Raw genomic sequence first — 21,821 nt, 5'->3', positions numbered from 1 at the left:
CAGAGACCAAAATTTCAAACCCATTTATCTCTAAGAATCATATTTCCATAGATTTGTTGAATGTGGTGGGTTTATTTCAAATCCATTTATCTCTCAGAATCATTTTTCTGCTCTGGTTGGCCAATCGATTATGATTTGTTACCTTTGGCTTGAAATTTCTTAAACAATAGATTGGCTGCCAATCAGTACTTTTGTAAAACACAAATAGTGCTAGTTTTTGTTTTCTGAGTGTGAGTAAACAGTTAGTCCATTATCTGTTTTTACATCTTCTATATCCATACATTTTTCCCGTTTCTAACCAAAAAGAAAAAAAAGAAAAAGGTTATTGATAGAAATCTTATGTTGGAAGAAGTCAAGATGGCTTTTAATTACTCTTAGCTTTCCTCTAGACAAAATGTGTGATGGGAAAAGAATGGCAGATTTTGGAATGTCTTAAGGAAATTTGTAATAAGGTGTTTGCTTTTTGGGTTATGTTGTTACATCTATTTTTTACTGCTTGGGATTTTGAAGTTTTTGGAAACCTTTTCCAGTTTGTGTTTGTGGGGAATTCGCTTTTGATTATGCTTTTGGAAAGGAGAGATATTCAAACGTAATTCTGGCACATTAGGGCCTCCCTCCTAGTTGTGTAGAGACAAGTTACGTTATTGTGTCAAAATTATATATATATGTAAATTCTGTTATAATGGGATCGTTCTCAAATGTGCTTTTTTTTACACATTTTCAGGGAACTGTATGGAATTTTGATGCTCGTTCCATGGTACTAGATAGTTGTAGTAGTAAAAACAGATAACAAGTACATCTCAATCCTGTAACCCTGGGATTGACTTTGGCGAGTCCACAACTAGCAAACAGTCTAGAAATCTCATACATGTTGGTAGTATGGTGCCTGGTGTTCCTTGAGTTGTGAAACAAAATCTCGAAGTCTGATGTTGCACCTTTTTGTGCTGGTGCTGTTGGATTTGCTATCTTCTCGTTACTGCTTTCTGTTATAATGTTTTCTTATTGGGTTCTATTTTTACATTCTGATGAGGAGTTCGAGTTCCTTAAAGTTCACCAACATTATATCTGATGTGTACGAAGCAATGATTATTGCTTAGCACCTCTGCTTCTTCATTGTCCTGTTGATTCATATCTAGAATTTAAAGCAAACATTAGAACTTCTAATAAATTCTATTTTGGCTGTTGATAGAGAGTTGTCTTAGAGATATTTGTGGGCATTGAATATTGAAGTATGTAATGCTGGTTAGCAAATTGCTTCAGTTTTGTTGCAGCTCTTTGGCTGATCTAGACAACCTCTTTCCATTCTAGCTGCACCATTTATGTTGATTATATAAATTCATGACCAGTTATTAATCTCAATTTTTTTTTTCCTCAGTTAAGGCATTGTTCTTCTTTATTTCCTTGGGAAGCAGTTTAGTATTAACCTTGGATTCAGTTTTGCATTGTGTTTTCTCACTTTCTGTATAAGTTATGGGGAGTAATTTTGTTGGCCTTCATGCCATTGATCCTGGTTAATTAGGTTTTAATTCTTTTTATCGGAATTCTGTAATCCTGTGGACTGCTTTTTGGAATATCAACTTCATGTGGTGGAGTCTTGATAAGAGGTGGTAGAAGGTCCATAAACAAATGTGACTTTCAAACATCTTTTTTTTCTTCTGAGAATAGATTGATGGCTGAAAGGTAATAGGACAAGAATGGTGTGAATTGCCGGGTATGATAAATTATATGATTGTGGTTGCCTGATGTAGTTTAATTCTTCTTTTGAAGCTGCAATTGTGGCATTTGAAAATGCCTTTAATATTCGTTTTTCTCTCTTCTGTGGAGATTGCGAATCATTCCTTCAAAAACAGCTCTCAGATGCAAGGAGGATTGTCTAAGGTTGGTCTTATTGTAAAGGACATCCCTTCGATTAGCCAAGTATTTCAATTCTTTCTGCTGTAAAATGTTCAATATTCTCTATTACTGTTTCCAATTTTTTGGAGGAAGGGTAGTATATAGGCAAAGTTACCTGTGTGGCGCATTTTCTTCATTCATGGCATATGAATTAATATGATTCAGGCAATGTTTGGGCGCTTTCTTTTCACACCTCCATCTCTCTGTGTGTGGTTTAGGCAATTAAGTTCAAGTGGTTACTGGTTACTAATATGATATCAGAGCCAAGGTTATGTATTTGAACCACACGTTATCCTTGTCTCTATTAATTTTCTGGTGTTCATCCGGGTTTCTTCCTAATGACATTCCATGTAAGGCTTCCGTTAAGACTTGTTGCATTTTCATGAGCATTAGTTTAATAACTACTGCTAATTGATTATAATGCAATTGTTTTGGCCAGGTTTTGTTTTGGTGATTGTTAAATGTAAATTTCAGTATATAAGAATCAAGGTAAACAAGCTTTTCACCACCAGATGAAGTATATAATTTTACTTTCTACTCTAGACATCCTTTTTTGAGAGAACTAAAGTGTCTTGTAGTTTGTTACTCCATGCTTAAGAGGGACTAATAATAATAATTTTAAAGCTAAAAATGGCTGGTGATTTTTGGAAAAGAAGCTTTTGAGATAGCAATCTAAAGTGTTTGCATTAACATCCCATCACTGTGGCTCTGACATGCAAACTGTAAATTCGAGCAGCTTCAGTAGTAGTGAGCATTGTTGGGATGCAGAATATGGTTTCAATTTTTCAATGCTGAACTGAGATTATTGAGATATATAGTCATTGATATATAGGTGCAGAGACTGGCAAGGCATGAGAATCACCGGCAAGGCATGAGAATCCTTCTTCAATTAGCTGCTCTATTGATCTAGCTTCAGAGAAAGCCTCAATGTTTTTTTAGCAGTGCACGCCTTTTACAACATCATCAGAGCTACCCACATTGGTAGGTAATTCCTGTGCAGCAGAATGTATTAATAAGTTAAATGAGGTATACTCTTTTGGGGAAGGAAACATTTGTATATTATTTGTGAAATTACCCCCTTCAATAGACAATATGGATATCTATGTGATTTCAAATGATTTTTTAAGATAAAAAGATACGGTGCAATCATTTGGATTTCTCTATTCAGATTGCATGAACTAAAATGATTTTATTCATGATGGGATCATTCTTGAAAGTGTCATACAGATTAGGAATCCCTAACATGTTGAAATTAGTTTTCTTCTTGTTTAAAGTTTGTTATTCGTTTTCTTAGTAGTTTAAGACTTTCTTTTCATTTTTTCTTCACGATTTAGGATAATTACAAGTAGTATAAGTAGCCATCTCTTGTAGCCTTTAAAGGTAGATTGGGGTTCAATAATATTTTCAGTTTTCAAAGCTTTGTGTGAGTTTTTGAGTTTAGTAAATTCTTAGCATTCCGTGGAATGAACGAGTTTTAGCCCCTAAGTTCATGGTATTCCTTCGAATTGATGTGAATTTAGATCATTCTTTATTCCGGTATTCTCTAGAAACAATGGAATATTAGAACATTAAACTTCCGCTGCATTAAGGTGCTTGGTTTTTCTTAATTTGGTAATGCTGGGATTGTCCTTGCAAGTATTTTTGCTTTATATTCTCGAACAGTTTAGAAATCTGATGTTGCTACTATTGTGCTGGTGCTTCTTGAGCTTTTTTGCGCCCCCCCCCTTCTTTTGGGCATGTTCTCTGCAAGATCGCAAGCAGTGAACAATCTGGAACTCTGATGCTGCTACCTTTTGGTGCTGGAATATCTGTTAGCTTCTTTTCAGAATATCAAGTTAATACAGAGATATCATGACAAGTGGTAGAAGGTCTGTAGTTCATGAAATTTTTGCTAAAAAGAATTTAGAATCCTTTCGGCTAGGTTGACATTTCTTTCTGAGAATTGATGAGATGCCCGGCTAAAAGGCATTAGCACAAGAAATGTATTAGTATGATGGGTATGAAAGTTATGATCGGGGTTACCTGATGAAGTTTAATCATTTTCGGTAGCCATAGTGACGTGAAAATTCCTTAAAAAACTTTTTTTTCCTCCTTTGTGGAGACTATCGAAAATTTAAGATTGGAATCAGAGATCATAATTGTTATATGCATCCATTTTTCAGGCATTCATGTTCCACTTGAGAAGTATATCTGTGAATAGCCCGAAAGGAGGATTTCTGGGAATAGCTGTGGGGTCCATTTCCTTCATTAATGGTGTCTATATAGATAACACATGCAACGTTTTGGCCCTTTCAATTTCCACCTCCATCTCTGCGTTTGTTTTTATCTATAATCATAATAATGAAAATGTTTGGCGGGGCTTTGATTTTGTTTGGATGTCACCTGACATTGAAATTGTTCCATGTTGTTTAACATATTACAAGCCTGCACCTAAAATCTTTAAGATTCAACCTAAAGTTGTAACTATTATGCCATCAAAGCCAAGGTCACGTGTTTAACCCCCGTGCCTTACTCTCGTCTTTATTTTACTTCTTCGGTCTTATCTGCGTTTCATCGGATTCACATTCCATGTAAGGCGTCCGTTAGACTTGTAGCATTTTACAAGTATCTGTCTATTTATTCCAGGCATGCTGTGAGTGAAATCTTGAGCATTAGTTTAACTGCTAATTGATTATAATGCATTTTCTGCTGGACGGGTTTTGTTTTCATATTGTTAAATGTAAATTTCAGCTGATCAAGAATAGAGAGAAACAAGCTAGACACCACCAGATGAATATATAGCTTATACTATCTTCTCGACAATATTTAAAGCTGTTATCTAATCATTGTAAAAGAGAGCTAAAGCATCTTATAGTTTGCCACATTGTGCTTGAGAAGGACACATAACTATAGAGCTATGAATAGCCGGTGATTTTTTTGGAAAAGAAGCTCCTCTGTAGCTTGCTCTGAGATCTTTGATTAATTTATGTTTCATATTCTGTATGCCTGAGACCGAAAAACAGTGTTCTGCATGTTTTATGTTTAGTGTCTTTCCTAGATTTGTACATCATGACGATATTAAACCTCCGGGGTGACAAAAGTATCAATCTTTTAGCTTCGGGGAATTGAATTCCTCAAGTAATAGTAGGTCTCCAACTTTTTTGGAGTCTTCCCGAACTAATTCAAGCTTCTTTGGGTATCTTTTTAAATAGTTCATTGATGATTTCAGAATCTAAAGTTTTTTGAAAAATTTTCCTGCCATTGTAGCCTTGCAAACTGTAAATTCGAGCAGCTTTAGCCTTCAGGAGTTTAATGCTTTGTTGGGGCGTGGAATATGGTTTCAATAGAGATGGCAATGGGGTGGGTTCAGGATCATGCTCTCCATCTCCATCCTCAAATTAGAAGCAATTCCCAAACTCACCCCTTACCCGAAAATTTATATTGAGATAGTTCGGGGATATTCTAAAAAATTCTTGAATGGGACCAAGATTAAAAGGGGAGGCTCAATCCCGAATTTTTACATATTTTATTTATAAAAAAAAACATAATAATTATACTATAGTCAAAAACTTTAAAAACATGATAATTCCTCCATTATTTGCCTTAGTAATAATAAATGCCTTTTAATTAATTTATTGGTCAAACACCGAATATATAATTAATAAATCAAGCGAACTTTTTTGAAATAAGAAGGAAAAATTAAAGAAGAAACAAAAAAAAAAGGAAATAAAAGAGTGAGTAAGTGAAAAAAGACTAAGAAAAAAAAAGGAAAACAAAGAGAGGGGATTAACTCGAGTCAATATAACAATGATAATAATACATTAAAAAAAATGCAAAGGTGAGGTGTGTGAGTATCTCTTTTTGATGAATTTTGTACTTGTAGATCTAAATAAGAATAAGAAAAGGGAAATTTCGATGATCGAAAACAGAAAAAAATTTTAAAAAAAAAAAACAAATTCTCACGGTTGGAAAATTCAAAGTCACAATTCAAAAATCAAATGAGGAGAGAGAGAGAGAGAGCTTTTTATACTTTTTCATAAATTTTAATTAATTAAAAATGTTTTCGATTCTAATTTTTGTAAGGTCTTAAGCCTATTCTTGAAATAAACCCAATTTTATTTTTTATTTTTTATCCTTCTGGAAGACCCATACCTGACCCAAACTTATAAACTTATCGGGAACTCATGGAGAATATTGTCATCCTTAGGTTTCAGTTTTATAATGCCAAAACGTTCAAAACTCGAGATACGCCTTTGTATAAATTGTTGATCTGATTTAGGGGTTGTATGGATTCAGTGAGACCATTGTCGAAGGCAGCTTGTTCTATAGTGAGACTCAGATTTTTGAGATACATAATCAGGTTGCATCTCAGTGGTGCAACAATGTTAAGAGTTAAACTGCGTTTGGATTAGGAGAGCTTAGATCAAGTGGTTTAACTAACTAGTAGAGAAACTGTAAAGTTTTACACTGACTTGTTAAAGTCCTACCCAGGGCAGCATATGCCAACCAATCAAGGAGCTGCTTGAAATTCTCTACCGCTTCACCCCTTTTGAAATTTTTAACGTGGAGCCGAATTACCATATCTTACAGGTAAAAAGAATAATTGCTTATGTTGTAAAATGAGTTAAAGATACAAAGGTTTCATACTAGTCTGAAACTACGAATTACACGAAAATTAATTCATTATTCATTATACAACCCAAAATCATTTAATGTTTTACTCAACAGGTGGCCGTTATGACCGTCGACTTCTCTGTACCTGAATGCTCGAGAGTAACTCAGTCAACAAACTTCTTGATTAGCATCTAAATCTACATTGCGTTGATGATGGTTTAACTGGAGTTGGGCAGTAAATATATGGTTTTGCAGAAAGCTGATTGGTGATGAAGCAAATCAAGTTCAGTGGCGACCTGAAGATGAATGATCGAGGAAGCTGAAATTTCCAAATACAACTCCTGCCGATTCTGTGGCTTCCAGAGACAAATCCTACTTTTGTTTAGCATACAAGAAAAGACTCCATTTTACAAAGAGACTAGATCAAATCCCTTATGCATGGGAAACACCAGTCATGGCAACAATTAGCAACAATGTGGACGTGTTTGATCTGTGCAGAGCAACAAAAGATCCTGAGCAAACAACAATGGAAGATTATCTAAAAGCATAAGTTTACAAATTTTGAATATCCAAATGTTCTACGGACTACAGTTAGAAAATCAACCAACCCCATAATATAGCAAAGAGACAAAATTACACAAGAGTAAAGATGTGAGAGTTGTTTGGATAAAAAGACAAATGGTCTTAAGAAACTACTTCAGGATTCTGAGTTCACATCAACGGTTATAATATAGCAAGGAGACAAAAAATTACACAAGAGTAACGATGTGAGAGTTGTTTGGGTAAAAAGACAAATGGTCCTAAGAAACTACTTCAGGATTCTGAGTTCACATCAACAGTTATACTTCGAGCAATGTTTATCTGAAGGGGCAGATAAAAAACTGCTGGCAGAAACATGAGAGATTGTCTGGATAAAAAATAAAATAATTATGAAAAATATGTGTATCTTAAGAGAAGGTGAGGCACTGCAGTTAAACATCACAGCACTGCACAATTGCTCTTATTTCTTAGTTTCACTCATGATTTAAGCTCAATTGGTAATATATTTTGTACTTCAATAAAGAAGGAGAATTGATATATACCTTCCAGTTTATACATAATGCGAGAGTAGATAGGTTGGAGAATTCTTTATCCTACAGCTCTGTCCTAGGTGAACATCCCCGAAATTATACCTGCCTCATCTCATGTCAGATATGAGATCTTCCTTTTACTTTAGGAAACAAAGGGAGATAAAAAAAGTGATGATAAAGCTCATACCTGTACTCGCAGTATTCAGGCCATGCGCATCGAGCTTTCCCGTAATCCCAATAACAGTCCTCATCCCTTAGAGGTCCACGCTTAGCTGTTAAACTAATTATCAGTAAACAAACTAAATGTAATGTCCAAGAACAGAAAGAATATGAAGCAAGATTCACCTTTCGTAACAAATTTAGACGTTGCATCAGGACGAGTATCATGCCACATCTGGAGCCACACTTCCCGCATTAGAACTGGGGATCTAACAATGTTCCTGTGATTTGCTACAGAAAGATAGTGTCAATTTGATGAATGAAAGTTGAAGCTGATACTCTGATAAGAAATCAAATCTTTTTCTTATTCCAATAGAAATAATCAATCACTTTTTCTAATATGAAGCCAATGGATGTGATGCAGCCAGTATTCTTTCAAAGAACACTAAATTTGCAACTTACATAGCACCAAGTAACCCATCTGCATAACATGAAATATTGAATCAAATATGAATTCTTCAACCTATTCTTTCATCCTTTCTGTTTTCTCTTATTCCAATCCAAATAATCCAGTATAAATACAAGTTCCAGTTTCCAAAAGTTTCCAAAAGTAAATTAACAACGAAGAAATTTCCCTAGCTATTTAAAACTCATAGACCATAGTTAGACATCTTGTAGAAGTAAATAGAACACTAAAAATCATCCCAAATCTGTGAGAGCCATGCTTTTAGATGGATTTAGTGGCCCTTCATGATTGACTACGTCATGTTGTCTCCAATGAGACTAGCCATAAGAGTGTAGTGTGGCATGATTTGTAGTTCTAAGTTCTGGTGAAAACTAAAGCATCAGTTTCTGAGCACTTCAGAGACATGTTATCTACCTTTATCAAGCTCCCAAACAGCTGTCTTCCTTCCTGGGATACTTTCAGAATCTTCATAATAGGTTATGTACTTGACCCTTGGTGACCTTGTCATGTTGGGAACAATGTCTGCTTCTTCTTGATGTTCTACATTCAGTTCAACTTGCATGTCAGATCCATCGTGCTCAGACTGCAATTCCCAGAAGAAATGAATAAAACTCATAAAGATAAGTTTTCTGGTACACAAACAATGTTTCACTTTTCTATCACAAAGAGAGAAAGAGAGCACTAAGCACGGAAGTGCACTGATACACACAATTTATTTTATGCATTGAGTAGAAATACCTGAGGAGCCCTTGTTATGTTCACCTTGGGCCCAAGCCAGTTTTTGCACCAAGAGAGAGAATGGTATGGTACCTATAACAGAGACACTGTATTTGCTGAAGCTAAATGGAATATATGCAGTTTGGAAAAGCTAATCATAAGACATATGCCCGAAATCTAGATGTGTTTTACTATGGAATGCACAATCACAGATGAAATGTCTTAAGCTCACCGTCTCATCCCCACTGGTTGGTCCTGGATTTCCTTCAACCAAATTACCTGACCTGCCAAAACAGTACAAAGATATATATGTAACAGCTTACAAAGATTATTACAACTAGTATCCAGGCAACCTTATGCTCAATATACAATCAATAAGTATAACAACTACTGTCTAGATTACATCTAGAAATGTGTCACAGTCACATAAACATGTCAGTCTCCAATTCGAGCTGAAAAGGAGATTTATGATAGAATAATTTGTGTAATATTGCCACTTTAACGCCGAGGGATGCTTCTACACATTCTTGAACACTATGTCTGTTTCTATGCTGTTTAATTTGATTCAATCCAGTTGGGAAGGGACACTTACCTTGAGAAGAGAGATCCTTCAATTTCGTAAATGACATCTGTTATGATCCAATTATCAGGGTAAGGCTTGCCGCTAGGTGCAAAATAGTATCCCACCTGGCTTTGCCACAGTCAAGATGACAGAACTTTATTCACCACAAGGTTATGAGCTAAAAACAGAAAGGGCGCTAATAAACTTCCCAAGAAACTACTCAACACTATAATAAATAACAGAGCAACTAGTAAAACTGAAATCAAGACAAATCCAACAAGCAGATCTATTCAGACAATAGAATCTTGCCTCAGTCTTTGAGTCTATTCCATAGATGCAAAAAATATTTTTTATAGGTGGTCTGTCCCAGGGTGTGAGAGGATTCAGAACAGGATCACCATGATATGACCTGAAAAATAAAGCATTGAGATCACAGGCATGTTGAAAAGCACAAATAACGAAATAAACACACCATTTGTGTTTAATATATAGCCGCAGAAAAAATTAACAGAAACTTCCAATATAGAGTTAAATCAACAAACAATTTTTAATGTGTTCGTTTCTTTTTTATCCCCTTTGGATGGCATTCATGTAGACATTCTTTAGTAAAACAACCACATCGATGCTGTAAAAAGCTTATATTTGACAACTGCCTGCCTAATCACCCCCATAGATCGATCAACTTAGCAAGACAAATGCAACTCAGAGACCCTTGAGAATAATCTTCTTATACAAGCGTGTCTTATGTTGCAGAGAATACATCCAACTTTACTGAACAGCATATATCACAGATACCACATAAAAGCATATTCATCCCGAGAACATTCTGGGGACAGGACTCCAAGGGGCTTTGATAATGAATATCATCCCCTTCAGAAACTTCCAAAGCCACATTGATTTTTTCTCATTAACATAGGCATGTCTTAGAAAATGATTGAGATGGCAATAAATGCAAGTGCCAATCACTGTATAGATGCTTGGCATCTGACATAACAACCTTAGAGAAGTAATAGTAATGTTAAAAATAAGATGAAATTGTGTTGCTTTAGAAAAAAAGAGATAAAAACTTGAAGTTGAACGTGAAGTTGCTTCGACGGAATGTGGATTCTAACACTACAAGGACAATCTAGGGGAAGTTCTTATATTTGAAATTCCACATTACACATTATATACAAAGAGCTTCATTGACTATAACTGAGACAATACCCACTTCTCTAATAGGTGAAGAAGCCTCTTGCTTTCTGGATCATAATCCTCGATTGACTTGAAAAAGGTTCCGTCTGATATTTCACGAGCAGAGAAGGATAACTGAGTAGGAAGTCCACATTCTATGCTGGAAAAGTTGTTATGAGCTACTTCTGAGACTGATGGATAAGCCTCAAGTTCTGCCATTTTAAGATGTGAATAAAGCGGATAAGCTGAATGATAAATTGTCTCAAAAGATTACATAAGAGTCTAGAGTCCTACCACGTATCGAAGGAATTTCAATATTGATTAAATTTGTTGGCCATCCAGAATAGTTTGACCGAAATTCTTGTTCATCACACTGATGTATGTGATGATCCTTCCTTGTACCCCCGGAAAAATGCTTCCAGTACTTGTTATCAGCTCTACAATATTTTGAAAATGGCATCATCCATAATGAAGAACCAAAAGAATTGAACATCAATCGAGCTGTTCCCTGATAGCTTGCAAAATTAATATTACACACATGTTAACAAACTACCAAATCCAATACTACAAGGCAACAATAATACACATCCAGCAGCTCTGGAAAAATAATGAATGCCAAAAAAAGTCAAAATCAAAAGTAAAATCTTAATAAATTAATAGTCTCGGGACCATAGAAAATCTATTTGTTAAACAAATATTAATTAATCAATTATTAATTTATGAAGATATTCCTTATTTTAGAAAATATGATCATGTTTATAGTATTGATTTACCTTGCATAATTTCTTGTTGCAAAATGACAATACCAACTGGAATTACGCATTACAAAAGAAGTTAGAGGTAAGATTTAAGTCGAAATCAATTTTAAGAAGCAAACAACATCGAGAACATATTTTACAATAGCCACATGGACATATCATATGGATTTAGTTTAGCAATTATTAATTTATATAGAAAGTGGGTCCTATAGTAAATAGAAACTTTCAAAAAATTTATTATCTCCTAAATTTATTGAATTGTTAACTTATAATGTTGGCCTCAAGTCAGGACCAGCAAACACTATAATTTAATCGAGGTTATCAAATTATTGAGTATGAATTTACCGAGGTTTATTGTATATTACATACAAGTAAATTACCTAGGTTAATTCAAATTCCAATACAAGTTTGATATTTCACAGAACGGAGGGTCATCTAAACATACAGATGAGAAAGTAGCTTTTTTGAGGTTCTAGCATCGCACCAGATCATGCAAACTGTGATTTAGAGGACAAAGATATTGCAGCCACTCGGTCAACAAGAGCCATTTAGAAAATTCCACTGCACCACATGGCCAGCCATGCAAGTTATATTACCATGCAACAACAATACACTGACTCTTATGTTGGTGCACCTTAGTCCTTAAACTAGAGATTGGAGTAGCTTAAATTTGAAATGTATAATGCAGTTAGGAATGGCAACCAAGAAGAAAAGGTGTGAAAGTAGAAGTTAATTACTCAAATAAAAGCAAGATGCAATTACACGTTACAAAAGTTTAAAAAACTATATGGTTAACAGTGATACTCGGCAAAGAGAAGTAGAAGAAAAGGAACAAAATAGAGATGTAAAAAGATAAAGAATACCTCAGAAACTGGAAGGCCAGATGTTTCACCAGAAAGTGTTGCTTTGACTGATTGAGTTGCACCAAGAAAAGGAGATCCTGCCCCCCCCCCCCCCCCCCCCCAAAAAAAAAGAGCCAAATAATGAGCATATATGATCATCGAAACGACTGTGCCCAGTAGGAAATAGTTTAGATGCAAACTGATCTTACCCACAGCGAAATAGGCATGAATGTGTTCATCCAGCCATTTGATATATTGTTTTGGGGGAATTTCTAACTTTAGCCACTCCAGAAAGTAACGAAACACATTATTACCCAATGAATGAGCAAGAACTAATGAGGGGCCACCACGAAGTTTAAGGGCAGTTTCAAATGTCAACCTGCAAGAATATTTTCCAATCAATCACTGAGTTAACTCCTTTCTCAAAATAAAAATTTATGAACAGATGATTGACATAGCTACACATTTTAGTAATCACTAATTTTATCATCAATGAGATGTCCTAAAAGTTTTTACTTAATAATTTCTATCCAAGTGGATGCATGCAGCTAGTGTTTTTGAGTACTAGAGATGGAACGACAAATAACCAGATGATACCAGAAGTGAAACATAAAGAACTTCCATATTTCGATTTGGATTATACTATTATAATATGTGCTACACTTTCTAAGAACACATTATTATATTGGTATTTCAATTTTCCAATCATTAACACTTATACATACAGAAATAACTTCAACTTTTTATGCCAACTATGCACTGCCATAATTACAAATAAATCAAATCTCAAGTCCAGAATTACACGACATAGAATCCATTTACTTTTAATTTATTGAAACTAATTTATGGTTTGATTAATTTATATGAATCTAAGAGAAGTGGCTAAAACATATATTGAGGTAAATAAAAATCTTAAAAAGAAATATTTGCTAAACAAACAAGCAACTACTTCATTCACAAAGTTATCAGTTGATTACATCAAAATCCCGTCCATTTCAACTATTTTTTATAATTAATTTCATAGGTTTCATACTTTAGGGGATTAACGAGGTAAGCTGTAGCTAATAGGCAGATAGATATCCAATAAGTGAATGATGGTAAGTAGCTATAGCACACGTAAAGATATTTATGAAGGAAAATACAAACTTTAGTTTGTGAAAATAAAGGTCTCTCTCCTCGAGCTTTGATGGTGACAATCTCCAATCATATGGAGCGGCAATGATTGAATTAGCCTCTATACCAAACTCAACGCACCACTTAACCCATTCTTTCCACACTGAGGACAGAGGACCTGAACCATAAGGCAAGGTTTTATTCAAGCGCAACAGAACACCAAAAGAAAACAGAAATAAAAGAAGCATTACGCAAAAAAGAAGATCAATCTGAAAAGAAGCAAGACAAGATGGGAAATACAAGATTTACCTGTTATATAACCTGGATCAAGTTCTGTAATTGCGGAAAGACCACTATCAGGTCGAGACTTGCATTCGGGATTATCTGTTTGATTGTAAGGATCTAGTGTCATGCACTTAAGCCAACAGTTCACAGCAGAAAGAAGCTGCATTAACAATTAAACATGGATACAAAACCTTCAGAACATGATCAACTGTTTTACCAATACAATATTAGAAGTGTGTGTGCACAGAGTACTTTAAATGAAAGCGCTTTCAGTAGAAGCTCGTAAAGCCATTTTTGAAAAGCACTCGTCAATTTGTCAGGATAAATCAAGTCGTTTTTTTTCTTTTTTGATCCGAAAAGGACTTCCTAAAAGAGTACCTACAAGATATTTTTTTTCCAAATGCATTCCAAGCGTTTCTTTTATTTGAAAAGTATCAACGGAAAAGCGATTAGTTACTTTGAAAGCACTTTTGCTAAAAAGAAAAAAAGAAAAAGAAAACTCGTTTGGCTTAGCCAAAGTCGAGAGGATTCGAATTCTCCGTACATCTAACATGCTTCGAATAAATACACAAACATAAAAAATGAACAAACAATTTAAAACAGTGAATAATACAATCATGTGATCGGCAAAATTAAAATCGTAATTGTAATTAAAGTGTATAATGCGAGAAGCTTTACTTTGGTAGTGTCTAGCCAGACGAGGTCGAGAGGGTTGAAATCGAGAGGAGAGTACGGACAGTCGAGGATTGACCATGCTCTCAGCTGAGTCGACGCAAAGCCTGGTATTATGATTCCGGACAACTTGGGGTAGTCCCCGGTGAACTCGCCGCCTTTCGCGGAGGCTTCGCGCAGGGCTCCAAGCAGAACGACGACGACGAGGAGGAGGACGACAGCGAAACGACGTGTCGGTACCGTCATTTGCATTGTTCAGAGAGAGGGTCAGCGTCGTCGCTCCTTGTATTGCAATGACGGTCCAGTCGTTGGGTGTTGGCATTTCCATGATATAGGGGAAAATCTTTTTATTTCCTATAGTGGCCTTTGCCCTTCGTTAGTCAACATCGTGCCGCTGCTGAGATAAAGATCTATAGACGATGCCGTATAGGTAATAGCACTTCATCTGGTCTCAGACCTGCGGCATTTATTTTCAAATTTATTAAAATATTATAATTACTTCTTCTCATTTTTTTCTAACTTATTACTTACGTGCCACGTTATTCATACATAGTTTCTCGCCTCATCGCCATCGCACATCCACAGTCACCTTTGGCTAAGCTTAAACAACAAATTTAAATGGTAGAATTTGATGAATATTTGCACAATTAGCATGATAAATTTGTCTCATCTAAGACAATAACAACTTTATTGTTTCATGTGAAATTCATGACTCTTATTGAATTTAAATTTGGCACTCCTTGTCCTGCTTCTAATTATCGAAGATTTTTTTTATGATAATTATGTTTAACTATTCTATTTTATTTTAAGTCAAAATCGATGGCTTTTTTTAAGTCAAGTTTATTCTTTTTTTTTTGGTCCAAATGTATGTCCTATATATATATACACACACAAATACACATAGAGAATTGATGATTTTTTAAAATCTATTTTTTGGCACTTTTCAAGTTTAAATATTTAAATTGTGTCATGATAATCATGATTAACCCCCCCCCCCCCCCCTTTTTTTTTTTCTATTGTTAAGATGGATAGCTTTCCTTGAGCCAAAATTTGGCCCTCCATATGTTTAACTGCCTCACAGCTCATGTAACCTAGTAGGATCTTGACAAACTATTTTATGTGATATTAACAGACTTTCAATGAGTCAATTTAAATAGTCTTGCATGTATTGAGTAATATTAATCCATAATTAATATTTTCAGTAAAGATTTATTTTTTTAAAAAATCTGATATGTATTGTAGTATCAAATTTAAATTACTGATATATATTGTATAACTAAAGGACTAGTAATATTTATATACAATATTTATTGAGACCAACCACATCAGTTTTATGATAATATAGGTCATATATTTAATCCTCACAAAACCACATATATTATTGAAGATATATTTACTTTACCTACAAATCAAAAAAAAAAAAAATTAACTTTCACCCAAAACTTTATTTTGGGAAAGACGCATCAATTGCTTATAAGAGAACTCGAACCTTCGTTTGAAAAATGAATTTCGAATGATAATTTCATCCAATACGAATTAATTAATTTAATGTGAAAATGAGCCGATTGAAAACCTAAGCCGTAATCCAGACCGAATTTTTATTGGTCAACAAACGACACCGTTCCATCAAAATGGCTAATGGCGCCAATCGCCCAACTGCACGAGTAACTGAAAATGAAGAACAAAACGACAAGAAGACGAGAACAAAACCGCTGGTTGAGCAATTTAAACAACTTGAACGAAGAAACCGAAGCAGCAATGCCACAAAACGACGACAGACAGCTCCAAACGGCACCTTTTCTTTCAATGATGCAGCCGGTTTACGTCTCGTTCTCCCCTGAAGCTCTCAATCAGTCGCAATGGAAAAGCCTTCCATGTCATCAAGGTTCCGGTTCAGAGACCACCAGAATTTGGAAAACTCACCGCTCTCCAATGCAAGCTCCGAAATTTCGTCCGCTTCCTGTGACCCGGCCGACGAGACAGAGCTCCAATCCATGGCTGCCAAGGTAATTTTCTTTCCCTAAGTGAATATAAGTAGGTTGATTTCGATCGGTTGATGCAGTTACTGTGATTTGCTGTTGATCGTAGGGGATTAATCATCTTTGCTCCGAACTTCTTGAATTAAAGGCAGAATCAGATGAAAATTTTCACAGGAATATTTTTCACAACTATGCAGCCTTTATTAGGTAATTTTTGATGAATATTCTCTGCAGAGTAACTGTTTTCTATGAAATTGCAATCACATTATCGTGTGTGCAGAGTATTTGAGGAAGTAGAAGGCATGAAAAAGGAACTAACGCAACTGAAAAGCCAAGTTTCTTTCCAAAGAAGACTTGTAAAAGACTTGGTAAATGTCTATTTAAAGGCTTTATCAAAAGAGTCAATTGAATTGGTCGTTCAGGAATCTGTAACTGCCGAGCCATCTACTCCGAGTGAAATGGAGACTCACATCAGTAATGTATCCGAAACCCTGGACATTATCCTGGCTGAAAACAGGATTAATGAAGCCATAACCATTTTAGAACTGGAGAGGGAAAATGTCCAACGATTACAATACGATGGGGATTCTCCAGATGTTTTAGCGCGATATGAATGTGCGATTTCTGAAAGAAAGGCCATGGTCATGTTGCAGCTAACACTAGTGGCTGAGAACCCACGAGTATCTGCAGCAGAACTTCAAAAGGCACTAGTGCAATTTTGCAGACTGGGTGACAGCCATCTTGCTACTCAGTTATTGCTTAAATACTACCATTCACGTATTGCAACTGGGATACATAGAATTGAGTCTTCAAAATCTTTCTCACATGGGGTGTATATTAGGGAACTAGTAAAGTTCGTGTTTTCAATGATTTCTCAAGCTGCAAGGAGCTTTGTAATGTTATATGGAGAAACTTCACCTTATGCTTCGGAATTTATTCACTGGGCCTGTGAAGAAATTGAAGTCTTTGTTTCCAATTTTAACAAGTATGTTAAGCATGTCTCTGAATTAAGTGGTGGATTGTCCACAGCTGTACAAGCTGTGCAGTGTACAATGTCCTTTTGCACTTTGTTAGAAACTCAGAGATTAGAATTGCAGCCATTTTTGATCAAGCAGATTCGACCTTGCATGGAAGAAGTTCTACAGATACATATAGAGCATTTTAAGAATGTCATTACCATATTTTCAGCAACTGATGCCTGGGTTCTGGGTAGATACCTTGTTTCAGGAATTGTGAATGAAGCGAGGTCTTCTATGGTTTTTGGGCAACAACCAGAATATTGCTTGCTCACAAACAGTGGCCGGAAGTTTATAACGTTGTTCCAGGTAACAGTAAGATCAAAACCACTTAATAATCTCAAGTACAATTACAATTGAAGAATTTTGAACCACATTGTTGGTATGTGCATTGTTACCTCAAATCTTCATGTGCTTTTTGACTTTAAGCCCATGGAAGTCATGAATTTATTCAGAGAAAAATGAAGGAAGATAAAATTCATGACCTTGAATCTTGTTTCACTAGACAGCAGTAGCAATTATTTGCTGCTCAATGACTTTCAGCATATGAAGAGACTGCCATAACTATTACAGCATACCAAAGCCATCACTGTTTTTCCATGGAAATGTTAGGGTATCAAGTAAGCTACTAGACGGCTATGATGAGGTGTCATATGAAGCAAAATTACATTAATTTTCCTTGATATATCCGAAACAGGTTGCAATTAGAAGTGAATTTAGTCAGGCCAATCAATTGAAATTACATATCCATAGCTGATCTCCTTTCTTGGTGTAATGATCGCTTATTATTATCAGGAATTGAATTTACGAACCCAGAACCAATTGAGGAATTTCTGTGTTTTGTATCTGAAGTATTGTAATGTCTGTTATATGCAATTTAAGTCATAAATCACTTTTTCTTATATCCTGTCTTCTTTTCAGGCTATCACTGCAGAAATTACCCCTTTAGTTTCCCTTCAAATGGAAGGTTCTATTCTTGGAGGACTCATGGATCTTTTCGAGGAATATGTTGTCATCCTTGAAAGAGCCATCAACAGTCAAACGAATGTGACAGAGAAAGGAGGTTCAAGAATAAATTCGGCAGAATCACTGCCTCAACAAATCTCTATTCTGGCTAATCTATCTACGCTAGAGCATTTCGTCTTTGGAACTTTTAGAGGCATCTTTAGAGACATCAATCAATCAGACAGCTTTCAACAGAGAGAATTTAATAGTTGTATGTTGTTCATCCAAGAGGTTAATGATAGGCTAAGAGCTCATTTCTGCCAGCAACTGATAAACCAAATGATGTCTATCAAAGCTGGCTCTGAGCATAGACCAGAAGCATGCATAGTTAATGTGGGTGATCATAACAGGCTGTGTGATGTGATGCCCTCTGCTGCATTTCAGGTATGATTCTCTTCTTCTATAGATGAGCACGAAGACCTTGCTTTCTTTAGTATATTACTGCACCAAAGCTCTTTACTACAACCCAAAAAATAAAGAAGGAAAATATGGAAAAGAAGACCTAAAGGCTAATTCATTTACCAGTAGAAAGAATGAAGATACAGATTGACATTTAGTTGATCAGACACATTCATTCTGACATGCAATAATCAGGTTCTATTCTTGGAACTGAGGACAGTAAACAAACATGCTGAAGAAAATGTTTTTGAACCGGACTGGTTGATGGAGCTACTGAGGGAGGTGGTGCAGACATTATTTCTTTGGATTTCAAATAACAAAGAGATGTGGGCACTTACTGAAGAGGATTTAACCAGACAAAATTCTGACGTTTATGATCAGGTATATGTTTTTATTCTTTTGCTTTGATAATTTCCATCTTTTAGACTTGTATCTGATCTGTTTTGTGTTGTTCATTGTCATATTTACATTTGCTATCTCATCCGCAACTGATTTTCTTTGGCATGTTTATCAGCTGACCTGCCATTGTATGGTTGTGTATGGATGCTTGTGGAGATTTTAAATGTCTTGTGACTGATTCTACCGTGTGAAATAAGTTATCTTTTCCCCTCTTAAGGGATCATCTAGAACATACTTCTCATTTTTCCCTTCTTAGTCAAAACCTAATCCTCGACTTGCTGTGTGCATATAGCATCTCTACGATGGCCATTGAGGTGGGACTGTAATTTAAAATCAAGAATCGATCATAGAAAATATAAACATGTCTAAGATTTTGAAGTCCGACACCAATTCCTTTCTCATATTGCTACCTCAACTACCATCCCTTGGCATAATCTCATATTGGAAGCAATCCTGTACCTTCAGATGCTAAAATTTCAAAGATCCTTTCCCCAAAATCAATCGGTTGGAGCATATGAATTCTATTTGGCATTTTACTTCGCCGTTTATAATGTACAGGTTATCTGATGTTAGATCAGGTGCTGAACTTGTTCTGTTATGCTTATTGTTACAGAAACTGTTTGTCTTGGACATACATTTTCTTGTTGAAATTGCAAGGAATGGAGGATACTTCTCCGACAACCCTGCAATTCTTGTGACTTTGAAGAATTCAGCCTTTCTTTCAGCTGGACTGGATCCAAAGAGGTAATTCTTTAAGCTCCTTTCTTCAGTGATTGGTTCTCTTGTCGTTGTGTGCTCATGTATCAATTAAGTAAACCAAACTTTATTTGGTTGATATTTTTCTCTTTCTTTGCCTCCTTGTACAATCATTTCAATAGTGAACTTTTATCCAAGTTCATGTTTACTGTTCAATTGATTAGTCTCAATGTTTATGATGCCAAGAACCCTTTTTGTTTTTTTTCCCTTGTTTAGGTATGTTGATGATGAGGAGTGGGCTAAGAATGCCGCTACCAAAGCTATTCAGAAGCTAATTGAGATTCAGGAAACGAAGTCGCTTCTACAAGACGAGCTTATTGGTACATGTGAAGAAGAACAACATGAAAGCCAAAATAAGCGTGCAAGTGACTCTTCCCGGGATGACGGTAGAATTTCTTCAGCGGATGAAGTGAGCATAGATGAATCAGAAGCTGCGGTAAATACACAAACAATAACGTTGTATGCAGATTCCAGCCCTGTTGATTGTTTTGCGAGGGAAGCTTTTGAAGAGGAAAAGTGGGCAAGCAGTTAACACTTGATGCAACTGAGTTAGTCTAGGGGAAGATGCAGAAATAGAGTTGTCAGGGCTTGAAATTACTTACAGAGAAAGATTCCTCTAGACTGAAAAGCCAAGATGGATGGATCATGAAGAGTTGTGACATTGAAGAAAAAGATGCATGATTTTTGCACCATTTTGCTTCAATTCGCGACCAAATTAAAGACACATATTCTTCTATTAAATAAAAATAATGTGGTAGCTATGAGAATGCGTCGGTTAACCAATCTAACTGATTTATATGGTTTATATGTTAATTTATTTTTTGCCTTCGTGAAAGACCAAAAAAAAAAAAGTTTTATTTCCTTCAATTGCGTCTCTTCTGTTGTAGTTGAAATTCAGTGAATTGAATTGTTCGAAGAATTTTTTCAGATACTTTCCCGGTCATAAATTTTGGTCTATTATACTTCAAAATTGTGACAGAATTTATACATTTTTTTTAGATAAATGGATTTCAAGATTTTTAAAAAGTTTGTTGATCAGTTTTAAAGTCCTATATGTACACAGAATCTTCTTCAGGCAAAGCGCAAAAAATTGATGAAATATACAAAAAATTTAATTTTTAATTTAGAAAACCATACCCTAGAACATTGGCATATAGTCAAAATATTTCACTGATTTTTTAATTATTTGATGATGTCCAAACTCCAAATCATTGGATTTGCTAGTTATTTTTGAGATACTGTAGTTGGATCATAAGTATTAAGTATAGAGATGGCTAACAAGTCATGCCACCCGTTAAAGGAAGGCCCATGCAAGCTTATGCTCTTGTAGTGCCGTGCCCATTCTGTGTCTCTAGTCATGTCGTATCGTATCATTTTTTTTTTCTTCACTTAAGCCTGGTTCGGCACACCTTCCGTGCCATATCATGTCTAAGAAAAAAAACACAACAAACTTTTTTTTTTATTTCTTTAAGAAAGCAAGCTAAGTTGTTGGCCTATTTTTCCAATCATATGTACTTTTTTTTAAGTCGATGTACCTTTAGTTAAATTCAATAAAATCAGAAGTTCAAAATTGAAATCCATATTCAATAATAAAAAACTAATAATGATAAGAAAATATAACAATAACTTCTAAGTTATACTCTACAGTATTATAGTTCTCTTTTAATAATTAATACCAAACAACAATAACAATAATAATACATTTTCCTTTAAGGTTAACTTGATTGTTAACTTGAACTCATATAAAGTCATAGAACATAATTCATAATAACATTAATCCATACATTTTATAAAATTATGATATTTGTAATTTTATTTATAAAAACTAAAGATAGTCAACGGGCCGGGCGGCACTAACACTGCATGACATGGCACGAACATGTTTCGGTAGGGTATGCAACATGGCAAGACACGCACGTGGGCTAGGACGAGCTTAGAATGTTAGACACGCAAACTTTAAAAGT

The 21,821-nt window shown here is 35.3% G+C and overlaps 2 protein-coding genes across 10 annotated transcripts; one reads left to right on the top strand and one right to left on the bottom strand.

Annotated features, from left to right (window-relative positions):
* Positions 1-6,456: 6,456 nt before the first annotated feature.
* On the bottom strand, positions 6,457-14,727 carry LOC102578031 (putative sterol esterification protein). 9 transcript variants are annotated; one of them, XM_052435631.1, is made up of 17 exons: positions 14,310-14,726; positions 13,656-13,791; positions 13,380-13,524; positions 12,443-12,612; positions 12,255-12,331; positions 11,407-11,442; positions 10,928-11,141; positions 10,671-10,845; positions 9,770-9,869; positions 9,491-9,585; positions 9,131-9,182; positions 8,920-8,991; positions 8,596-8,764; positions 7,902-8,006; positions 7,744-7,828; positions 7,569-7,658; positions 6,457-6,998 (listed from the first exon to the last, which is right to left on the bottom strand). In XM_052435631.1, exons 1-16 carry the CDS (start codon positions 14,553-14,555, stop codon positions 7,577-7,579), a joined length of 1,959 nt encoding a protein of 652 aa, XP_052291591.1. In that variant the 5' UTR covers positions 14,556-14,726; the 3' UTR covers positions 6,457-6,998; positions 7,569-7,576.
* Positions 14,728-16,011: 1,284 nt separating this feature from the next.
* LOC102622759 (exocyst complex component EXO84B-like) lies at positions 16,012-20,723 on the top strand. Its single transcript, XM_006479411.4, has 7 exons — positions 16,012-16,309; positions 16,392-16,489; positions 16,563-17,607; positions 18,220-18,687; positions 18,898-19,083; positions 19,715-19,845; positions 20,074-20,723. The coding sequence occupies exons 1-7, from the start codon at positions 16,163-16,165 to the stop codon at positions 20,387-20,389; spliced, it is 2,391 nt and encodes a 796-aa protein (XP_006479474.2). The 5' UTR covers positions 16,012-16,162; the 3' UTR covers positions 20,390-20,723.
* The last annotated feature ends 1,098 nt before the right edge of the window (positions 20,724-21,821 follow it).

This window comes from Citrus sinensis, chromosome 3, assembly GCF_022201045.2.
Source record: "Citrus sinensis cultivar Valencia sweet orange chromosome 3, DVS_A1.0, whole genome shotgun sequence".
NCBI classification, from domain to species: domain Eukaryota; kingdom Viridiplantae; phylum Streptophyta; class Magnoliopsida; order Sapindales; family Rutaceae; genus Citrus; species Citrus sinensis.
Note: the sequence above shows the minus strand (reverse complement) of the source record. Positions and strands in the feature narration are given on the sequence as shown.

Coding starts and splice junctions, on each gene's coding strand:
- LOC102578031 (XM_052435631.1), bottom strand. CDS start 14,555: ATGCAAATGACGGTACCGACACGTCGTTTCGCTGTCGTCCTCCTCCTC. Junction 9,183..9,490: donor GAAGGATCTCTCTTCTCAAG/GTAAGTGTCCCT, acceptor CTGTTTTGGCAG/GTCAGGTAATTTGGTTGAAG. Junction 7,829..7,901: donor GTCTAAATTTGTTACGAAAG/GTGAATCTTGCT, acceptor TTAGTTTAACAG/CTAAGCGTGGACCTCTAAGG.
- LOC102622759 (XM_006479411.4), top strand. CDS start 16,163: ATGGAAAAGCCTTCCATGTCATCAAGGTTCCGGTTCAGAGACCACCAG. Junction 16,490..16,562: donor AACTATGCAGCCTTTATTAG/GTAATTTTTGAT, acceptor TCGTGTGTGCAG/AGTATTTGAGGAAGTAGAAG. Junction 18,688..18,897: donor TGCCCTCTGCTGCATTTCAG/GTATGATTCTCT, acceptor TGCAATAATCAG/GTTCTATTCTTGGAACTGAG.